The following is a 10,077-nucleotide window of genomic DNA, read 5'->3' on the forward strand; positions in this document are numbered from 1 at the left end:
TGTGACGTAGCAGTAAAGGGGACGGACAGAGTTTCCTTGAAGCTAACCGGTTGTTGACCTTGCTGCTTACCGTTGACCGAATACAACCCACAGCGCAGAGAAAACGCGACAGGTCCAACTTTACGTGATAGCTGGTTGATACCTCTGTGTCCGATGGCAGCGGTCCACAGCTCCGGTTTCAGGTTAACCAAAGGTATAGTATTAAAGCTAGCTAATAGCATGCTAGCTTTACATGAGTTATTTAATTAGCGCTGAATGCAAGGCGGCGCGTGTCTATCTGCCACCTACAGCACTATTAGGCAGCTTTACTACCGATTGCAGAGCAGTTACTCAGCCTAAGCGACCTACTAAGCTGTTTTAACCTGTGAAATGTAAGAAAGTGGGACATATTTCCTCTGTTTCGCCTCTTGCTTCGCATGGTAGCCCGGGTGATATTTATCTGACCTACTGGTCGGCCATCTGAGCTCCAGTTTGCATCTTTAATTGGTTAAACAGGTAATCTAGGCCCAGCAGCCATGACTGCTGATCCTGCAGACGGGCAACTTTTCAAAAAACAACAAAAAACAAGACCTCTGTTTCTCTTGTCTTACCGCCTCTGTATCATGTAACCTGCTTGATAAGGATAAATCTTGTATAACAGGCAGTTTCACATTGTTATTGTCAGACGTTTCCATTGTTCAGTGTTCAGAATGTGTTCAGGCTTTTATCTTGACATTCTGGAGAAAGTTTGTAGTATTTTCCAGATCCAGCATCTGTCTGAGTGTCGATCTATGTATGGTGAAGGAAGACAGATTACTGTAAATATCTGCATTTCAAGACTGGGCTGGAGCCAGTTTTAGTGCCGTGTCCTAAAGAGAAAAAGATGTTTTACTCATGCAAGTCACAGTACGTTGATAGGTAGGTCTACACTTTAGAAGGTATGAATTGATGGATGATTTAAAACATCTGGCAGATGACTCCATGTTGGTCCCAAAACGATGTGCTATATGTTATTACATAATTTTCAAATATTTACTTTATGTTAAATTTAATAAAAAAATCCAGCAGTACTTAAAAAAACATAACGTGTGAGAAATGAACCCAAGAGTTTAATAACATGCACAGTATAGAAAAACAAGCAAACATTAAAATGGAATATTTTGGGGGGCCGCCCCCAAAACTCGGAACCCTGGGCTAGTGCCCTTGTAAGCCTTTTCTAATGTGTTCTCCATTTATTTTTCTATCTAATTCCCTTTCTCGTCAGATTTATTCATCTGCAACCAAACCTGTAAGGGTGAACGACCAATAAGATCATCCCTTCTCATTTTTTATTATTATTTTTTTTTTTTTTTGTTTAACGTTTTCCTCTGTCCAGAACATTTCTTGGTTGCCGTGCCAGTGGCCGTCATCTCGGCAGCTGCGGGTTTCCTGGTCAGCCGCTACTTGAGCAGCCGGAGCAGCAAGAAGCATTCTGTGAACGCTTACATCAACAAAGACAGCCCCAAAGTGGTGCACAGCTTCGACATGGAGGACATTGGCTCCAAGGCCGTCTACTGCCGCTGCTGGAGGTCTAAAAAGGTTAGAGACTCACCGAAAAACTGCAATATGTGATTTAAGATCCAACACAGAGGAATTTTCTGCTGTAAGTCTGAACACTTTTTGTTGTTGTTTAGGAAAGAAAAGCTAACTTGATTGTATTGTAAATATTATTTGTGGATGAGTTTTCACCTGCAGTTTTGTAAAGTGATTATCTTTAAGGGCTTTAATTAACAATAGTCAAAATATTATTTCTAGACTTAATGTTGTGAGTGGTTTTTAATCAATTGTAATATCATGCGCGTCAGAACGCAGGATCAGTGAGGACTTTTAGTTTAGTTAGAATTGCCTGAATTCTTTCTATTTGCTAAATGCCAAATAGAAATAAGAAAATTTACTTCCTGCTAAGAAAACTTAGCAAGAAAATATATCTAATTTTTAGATATATTTTGTAACTTTCTCGGACAAGTCAGATGTATAAACATAACATTTTGTTATTTTAGTTTACTTTGTTCCTGCTGTAGAAAGTACTATCATAATATGCTACTAATAACAGTTATGTCATAAAATAATGAATCAAAACTGTTTTCTTAAGTTAAAAGCTGAAAAGTTTGATAGGTTACCTTAAAAAAGTGATTCAAATTTTACTAGAGATGCACCGAGATCTGCTTTTCCACTTCCGATACCGATACGGAGAGTTGAGGCTTAGTATCGGTACACACAGGAAAAACAACTTTGAATTAACCCCCCATTTTTTTTTTTTTTTTTTTTACAACACGGGTACAAATGTGTTGAATTATAAATTAATTTGCTAACTCTGCACCAGTACAGCACACTAAAACACACCAACAGCTTCACAAGATTGGTCAAACATATAAAAACAACTTCAGTCTGTTCAGTCAGTGACATTAGGAGAATAAATAAAGAAACTGACAAAAACAACAGGTTGACTCTTTTGGTCAACATGTAAAAAGTAATTTCCAATAAACCTTAAGAAAGTGCAATTAGGGATTATAAATGTAAAGTAAAATGAATAATAAAGTATAGAAATATACTGAATAGATTTGCCCTTATGGATCTGGTAAATTATGACCGATACTCGATTTTAGAATTTTTTTCTATATAGGAACCGATACAGATATTAATATTGAATCAGTGCGTCTTATAAAAGCTCAATAAGTGTTGTAAGGCATTCAGACGTCTCAGTTGGAAATGGCTTCTTTCAAAGTTGCTACTTCTTCCCTACTGGAAATAGTTGAGATACTCTTCTTTTCTCAATAACAACATCCACACCAAAGATAGTTGTCCTCAGTAGGACAGGTGTGATGCGTCCACTGACCTGCCGTGTGTTTGTATCGTACCAACCCAACAACGAACATGTGTGCATTTAAAGTGTGACGGTATTTCCATGTTTCCTGCAGTTCCCGTACTGCGACGGCGCCCACACCAGGCACAATGAGGAAACCGGAGATAACGTGGGGCCGCTCATCATCAAAAGGAAAGACGCGTAGCGCACCGCTGGAGACGAACCTGTCCTGTCCGCCGACCCGCCCAATCATTCGTCAGTTCCACTGTGTTCTTCCTGCGGATGAATCCAGAACAAGCCAGAACACACTGCAGATGTTCTTTCGTTTTTTTTTTTTAGTTTTTTTTTCATAATTCCCAAAATTGCCACACTGATCAACATGTATGAAACGGGATCCAGGTCAAGGGACTGGGACAGTCATTGCGGTTAGAGTTGGGCCATCGGTTCCTGGGGTTGTCGCCCGTGAACGGTCGAAACAGGAAATCGTTACCACGCTTCTTCATCGGTCCAGCGTTTATGTCAAACCCAGCACAGGCCTTATTATATCTTTTGTTTGCTGAACGTGGCAACCCATATGAATGTGACATGAAATATTCAAGTTTGTTTTGCTGCTTCATAGCAACGTTTGTCTTAAACGGGGCAGAAAAATGTTTAATGTTGAAACACTATCTGCTGTTTGTGTGCGGCTTCCTGATCAAACTGCATCTGAAGGTTAAAACCTTTTAACGGATCTATTTTGCTTCTTCATCAGATTGATTTTTTTTTCCTCTTTTTTTGTGTACTGGCTGCAGCGTGATTGAGTCAGTGTGCTGTTATATTGTTAATAAAACATGTTGAGTGATCTAATTTGTTGGCACAACTTTTTTTTTTGTTTTTTTTTTTTTTTTTATTTTTGGGGCCAAACTACACCTCAGTTTTAACCAGGAGTGCCTTGTTTATGGATTAACATTGTGTGGGCATAATAAGTTAACAGCTCAATGTGGCGACTGCAGTGTGTGTGTGTGTGTGTGTGTGTGTGTGTGGTATTGGCCGAAGGGGGCTGCTGCTGCTGTGCTGCAGTGTCCACCAGCACCAGTGGCCATTTTAAGACGGGTGGCTGTATTTGTGTTGACCACTAGAAGACGCTGTGTTTACACGGATGGTCCAGGCCAGACGGTGTAGTAACCGTGGGCCCCTGCCTCCATAGTGACACGCACGCTCGCTCACACACGGATGCACACGCACGAGGTGTCTGGCTGCGTGCCAGATGCACGGAGGACTCTCAGAAGAGGTGGAGTGGACTCCGGCGCTCCTGCGTGGAGGAGTCACCTCCTGTATCAGGCGGCGCCGTTTGGACAGGGAGCGGAGTTAAAAGGTAAAACGGCAGATGAGAGATGTTGCTATTCATCAGTAGTTATAATCTGAACTTTAACGCAGTTAAACTAGTTTTCATCTCTTTCTTTTTTGATGTTACCGAATTTCTAAATTAATTAAATGAACGTGTGTATGTTACAGTGTTATTAGGAATGATGCATATCATTACCTCATTGCTTTAATTAAAACAGCCAATCTGCTCGTAGCTTAGAAACTACATATTTTTAAACAGCATGACTTTAATAAGAGTTATGGAAGGCGCTTCTTTAAGTTCAATGTAAATCAGCTGCCTGTTAATAAAAAAAAGTGAATTAAAGTGGCAGTATAGTGCCATTTTATAGTAAAATTAAGTAACTATTATAGAAAAAAATGATGTACATATCAATGATGACTTAATTTGACGCCCTGAAATTGGGCCTTTGTCTCTTTAAGAAGCTCCCGCTCTTTTGGACACTCTGCACTCAGCATCTCATTACAACAATGTTTCTCAATTAAGTGTTTGCAAATGTTCTTTGGTGTGCTGGACTGAGAAATAGTTAATATAATAACCTTTCTTCCACCAGGTGTTTGCTAATCGCTGCTGTCGCTAGTCTGAGGAGCTGAGTGGGGAAGGCGTCTTCTGTCAGCAACACTGCAGGTATGATTTTGTTGAGAGGATAGCATAAAGCTCAAAAAAGTCAAAGTTACACAATGTAGCTCCTTTAGATGACCCACATTCTGGTGGAGTCTAATAATCTGATCAGTTTGTGTTAACTTTTTGTTGCGTACTACTCTATTAGCTTTCACACTTTTACTGTGTATTTCATGATTGAAAATACTTTCACATAGCCAAATTTATCTTTTCTGTAATTACAAAGAAGGGGAGACCCCACAGAAGCCCCGTTTCAGTCAAAAACAACTGAATTTTTGTTGCTCTAATTACATAACTTGCATCCTGGTATCAAATGGAATTACCTGGTTTAACGTACTCGAACATATTAATAATTTGTTGTTAACTTTAAAAAAAAAGTCTGTTGCATATTTTTAAGCTACATACTAAATACTCTCAACTTATTGTGTCATTTTAAATGAGTCATACTGATGGCATTTGAAAAAAAAACAATGTAAATGAGAATTCTAGTGCTCTTGGGCTCCCCCTGTTGGTTGGAGGCCTGATTAGTTTGCCTTTACCTTGGGGCCACTCTTACAACTGCAAAAGCATTGGCTCTCGGAAGAAACTGCACATAATAAATTTATTAGGAATAAATTTAGGTTAATAAAATTTGCATTGATTAGTAACAATGCTGTTACCAATGTGTAATGTTGCAGATATAAGTAGATAATAATCAAAATAATAAATATGAACAAAAGAGTCGTCATTAAAAACCCAGTTCTATTCATATGTAAAAATATATAATTTTTACTTTTACAGCTAAAAACAAATCAATATATTACAGTAATGATTACCCAGAGTAAAATTTAAAAACTGACCAAAATTGTCCATTTTGTATGAATAATACACTTTAGGCTTTAAAATCTATGACTAATCGGTTTGTGAGGATTCTGGCCCTCCTGCTGGTTTGGATGTCCTAAGCAAGCTGTTTATTTCGCTTATGCCTTAGGCTGGCTCCATTAGCAAGTGAACAAATAACTTCTGTTATTAATAAAGCTAAAGAAGTGCAGAATTTGAATAGAACACTGTAGATGTTAAATGAGCCTGATGATCATCAGAAAAATAATTATAACCTATTACATTTTTTAACAGTAATAAATACAAAATATTAAAGAAATGTTTCTAGTTAACTTAGTGTTTGCTATTAACGATCAATTTCACAGATTTAATTGTATCAATGAAAAATTTGTAACTAGATAAAGGGGCTCACGTGTGGCCCCCTGCTGGTGTGGAGGCCCTAAGCAGCTGCTTCGTTTGCTTTTGCCTTGGTTCTGCTTGGAGTGAGCTGCACCCTGCAACAGTTCAATGCTATCTTAATAACTAAAATTTTATTTACTTATTTATTTAATTTTACATTAATCAAAACTTTATATTGTGTTTTTATTCACATGGAGAGAGAAACCATGTGGAAATCCATTGTGCTTTTTAATAATGACAATGATAAGTCTAAGTGTTGTATTCTATTAATGACAAAATGACCATTTAAATACAAAATAACAATAGTAATAATGATAATAATACTGGGCACAAAAGCCGGTGTTTAATTATGTCTATGCAAGACGGTGTAAAAAGTGATCCTGAGTTGAGTGGAGCCGATGGGTGTATTTGGGTTTAATCGTTGTCGTCAGCTGGACTGTTCCTGAGGACATCACGGGGTCGCTCTGACCACACGAGCCTCGGTCGGCTGCAGAGTCCACTTCGCATTTTGAGCGACGCCCCCAAATTCCGTGCAGAGTGTTTGCAGACCCTCCGGGACGGAGAGGTGGAGGAGGAATCGGCAGCTCCGCCGTCCACATACGCTATACGATCGGCTCGACATTAGTTCATGACTTCATCATATATTTGACAGGAGAGGCCGGGGACCGCGTTGGGAAGGTAAAGTGACGCGTTTTTTTCATCGCACTTCCTGTTGATTTGGCCGTTTTGTCGCCCGATTTCCTCTCCCTTCCTGCGCGCAGCGCCGTGTCGCAGCGACCACTCGGACTGTGGTCAACTCGCCTTGGCGTCGGTCCTCTTAGGTAACCTCATTCACGCTAAAGTGATCGATTACGTCTCCCGATCGACCCGTCGAAAGGGCACGAACTCATACTTTGTAATAACATACACGATCCGCGTTTAGTCGGCGGTGTTGTGGGGTTTAACCCCCCCCCTCCCGCACACACACACACACACACACACACAAACGTGGACACGGAATATAGCCTGGTCTTTTTTTATCCACAGCACCCGCATCGTTGCGCACCTCGCTCCTCGTCGTCGATACCAGACAAAAGACAGCCTGTTTTTCTTTACGGTCCCTTATTTGGTGCTTCTCGGCTCCGTTTAAGCTCTGGCTGGCACACATAACAGCAGTCGTCAAAATGTATTTGAAAAGCGCGCTCCACATTTGACCTGCGCATATGCGCATATCTTTGCATATTGTTGTCGCTCTGTTATTGATTGCATTGATATACCGTGAAATTCTTAAAGGGATACTGCCTCCTGTATGCGGAAATCCGTTGCAAGGCATGCACTGTCTCTCTCTCTCCCTCTCTCTTTCCCTCTGCACACACACTCACACGGATCCTTGCTTCTGGTTTTGTAGCAGTTTTACTTCCACGGCTTTATACATATGTCTTGTGTTTTAACTCTTGCTGTCGCCCGATAATTTCCCGACACGGTTGAGTCGTTCTGCTAGGGGAAAATACAGATCCCGTCTTCCCTGTTTACTCTCTTTCTGTATCTGTCTCCCCAGCATTTCTATTCTTAACCTTCCTGTCTTCATCCCCTATTCATTTCCAGCTCTCCAGGACTCTGAAGCCGCTGCAGAGAATGGGAATAGGGACACAGGCCAAGGCTTGCCATTTTGGCTGAAGTAACAGCAGGACAGTTGTCAGCTCCGCGTCAGCTTCAGTCCCCTTCTCCCACGCACACAAAAACACAAGGGCAAACCGCCCCCCCCCACACACACCCAGCCACTGCCATGTCCACTGCCGTAGACATCGCTGGCCCTTCCTCCCCGGATCAGGCCCACAGCAGTGCTAAAATCCCCAATGAGCCCCTGAGACCGAGCCTTAAGCGCTCCAACCACCCCTACAGCCTCTCCCATTACATCTCTACCCCTTCCCCTGCTGTGGACGTCAAAGGCCTGATCCAGCCGTCCCCGGCACAGGAGCAGCGTCCCACCCAGCCCAGTAAGCCCCGCCGGGCCCCCTCCTGGCCTGACATGTGGGAGTCGCCCAGCGGGCTCCACCTGGCCCATGCCGCAGAGCTGCTGATGCGTGCCGGACTGCTGGCTCTCACCCCCGCCACCACGGAGCAGGCCAGCCTGGGCGCGCAGAGCAGCCAGCCAGCTAAGAAAGAGGCTGCAGAGGCTAAGGGCGGAAAAGGAGATGGCGAGGGAGGCGGGTCTGGGCCGGAGGAGGACGAAGAGGACTCCTCTGGATGCAGCACTGACTTCCAACCCTTCCTTGGCGCCTGGTTCCCCTTCAGCCCAGCTCTGTTCCCTCTGGCAGGCTTTCAGATGGGGGGAGGCCACTGGAGGAGCACGGCCGTGGGAGCGGAGGGCATAGAGGGGCTGGTAGCTGAGGGCTATTCCCCCAGCTCGCTGGGCGGGGGCGGCGGAGGGCGAAGGAAGAGGAAGAGGTGCGGGGAGTGCGTGCCCTGCCGACGTCAGACGAACTGCGAACAGTGCAGCAGCTGCCGCAACCGCAAGAGGGGACACCAGATCTGTAAATACAGGAAGTGCGAGGAGCTGAAGAGGAAGCCCGGGGGTCCTGGGTTCGACAGCAGGGTGTCCGGGTTTGATTTAAGGGGGTCCGATTTTACTTTGGGTCTGGCACAGGAGAGAAGCAACGGGGCCCTGGACGGATAGTAGCTCCTGCGTTGGCAGAGACCGGTCGGATGATTGTTGGGAGCTGTAGTTTACGGGACACCACAATAACATGCTCGGACTGCGGTACAAAGCTCCGTTTAAGAATGTCCACACCTGTTTCCATCCTTTCTTTTGACAATCAGTGAATATGGGAGAGGAGAAAAAAAAAAAAGAAGGATACCAATGTGCGTCAATATTTAGATGACAACAAAAATGCCTGTACATAAGACTGTAAATATCTGGAAAACATTATGTCCTTTTTTTACATTGCTTTCCAGTTTGGATGTACCATGCTTCAGCATAAAGACGGAGCCAAAATGATTTTTTTTTTGTTGTTTCTATGGAGGAGTTTCTTGCTTCTGTTGTTCTGACGTCACTGCATCAGTAAGAAATGAATGAGTTCAGCCTTGGCTAAGTTATTTCCTGTGCTACGTGTACTGTATAGCTCTGTTTGCCCTTTTGAAATAAAAGAAGTTTGCCATGTGCTACTTGTGTATGAGGTTTGTGCCGCTCCTGTATGCCTGGGTTCATTTCTAATTGACTGTTTGGAGCCATGTTTAAGTTTGCTCTTGCACATGGGCGATACCGTGTTGGATCAGTTGTTTACGTCACCTCTTGAAGACCTCTTCTGGTGTCATTGTTGACCCTTTGAAGACCCGTTAGGTTTATTGGGACCAAAGGTCAGTCCAAGTGCAACAGACATTAGTTTTGGGGTTTGGGTTAGGGCTCAAATGTGTACCAAGATTTCGGTTATGGCTGTCATTGGTTAGTCTGGTACAAAATGGGAGTTACTGATGCAAATGGAAGTCAATATAATTTCCTGTTATGGTTAGAAATACAAACTAGTGCAAGTGTATGCGGGTATGTTACCTTGTTTGAACCTTTTCTGGTATGATCACCTGCCGTTTCAAGCCCCTATGAAACGGAAGCTTGGTCTTAAATGGGTGAAGCATCTCTTTGAGGGTTAGGCGTTGTTAGGGCAAAGGTTATGGCTAAGGGTTGGGCTTGGCACAAATATGGTTACTGAATTAAATGGAAGTCAATACAATTTCCGTATATGGTTAGAAATACAATATTCAGGTGTTACCTTGTTTGAACCTTTTCGTGTACAGCTAGCTGTCTTCTTAAGACAATGTGGACCAAGGCCTGGTGTTAGTGGGGTGACGTGTGTCTTTTTGGGTTAGGGTTAGGCCTCGGGGTTGTGCTAGGGTTAGGCACAAATGGGGTTTCAGGAACGAATCGAAGTCAACACAATGTTCTAATAAGACTAGGAACACAAACTTGTGTGTATGTGTGTGTTTGAGGTGGTGTGGATTATGAGTCACCTAATGGTGTGGCTGAGAGCCTTATCGCAACCCCACAGACGCGCGCGCGCACACACACACACACACACACACA

General features: G+C 43.0%; 2 protein-coding genes across 3 annotated transcripts; both read left to right on the forward strand.

Moving 5' to 3' along the window:
- zgc:110843 (CDGSH iron-sulfur domain-containing protein 1) lies at positions 1-3,177 on the forward strand. The gene is made up of 3 exons (XM_015040482.1): positions 1-193; positions 1,355-1,557; positions 2,937-3,177. The coding sequence occupies exons 1-3, from the start codon at positions 154-156 to the stop codon at positions 3,024-3,026; spliced, it is 333 nt and encodes a 110-aa protein (XP_014895968.1). The 5' UTR covers positions 1-153; the 3' UTR covers positions 3,027-3,177.
- Positions 3,178-6,351: 3,174 nt separating this feature from the next.
- On the forward strand, positions 6,352-9,164 carry cxxc5b (CXXC finger protein 5b). 2 transcript variants are annotated; one of them, XM_015040477.1, is made up of 2 exons: positions 6,352-6,701; positions 7,608-9,164. In XM_015040477.1, exon 2 carries the CDS (start codon positions 7,789-7,791, stop codon positions 8,677-8,679), a length of 891 nt encoding a protein of 296 aa, XP_014895963.1. In that variant the 5' UTR covers positions 6,352-6,701; positions 7,608-7,788; the 3' UTR covers positions 8,680-9,164. The 2 variants fall into 2 exon arrangements, with proteins under 2 accessions (XP_014895963.1, XP_014895965.1); XM_015040479.1 differs by lacking the exon at positions 6,352-6,701 and adding an exon at positions 6,729-6,844.
- Positions 9,165-10,077: the final 913 nt, after the last annotated feature.

Source organism: Poecilia latipinna, unplaced genomic scaffold, assembly GCF_001443285.1.
Source record: "Poecilia latipinna isolate Pla-1442-1.1 unplaced genomic scaffold, P_latipinna-1.0 Scaffold511, whole genome shotgun sequence".
NCBI classification, from domain to species: domain Eukaryota; kingdom Metazoa; phylum Chordata; class Actinopteri; order Cyprinodontiformes; family Poeciliidae; genus Poecilia; species Poecilia latipinna.

Excerpts from the sequence above, each read along its gene's own strand:
- cxxc5b (XM_015040477.1), top strand. The coding sequence starts at position 7,789 with ATGTCCACTGCCGTAGACATCGCTGGCCCTTCCTCCCCGGATCAGGCC.
- zgc:110843 (XM_015040482.1), top strand. The coding sequence starts at position 154 with ATGGCAGCGGTCCACAGCTCCGGTTTCAGGTTAACCAAAG. Across the intron at positions 194-1,354 it reads CGGTTTCAGGTTAACCAAAG|AACATTTCTTGGTTGCCGTG; the intron begins GTATAGTATTAA and ends TCCTCTGTCCAG. Across the intron at positions 1,558-2,936 it reads GCTGCTGGAGGTCTAAAAAG|TTCCCGTACTGCGACGGCGC; the intron begins GTTAGAGACTCA and ends TGTTTCCTGCAG.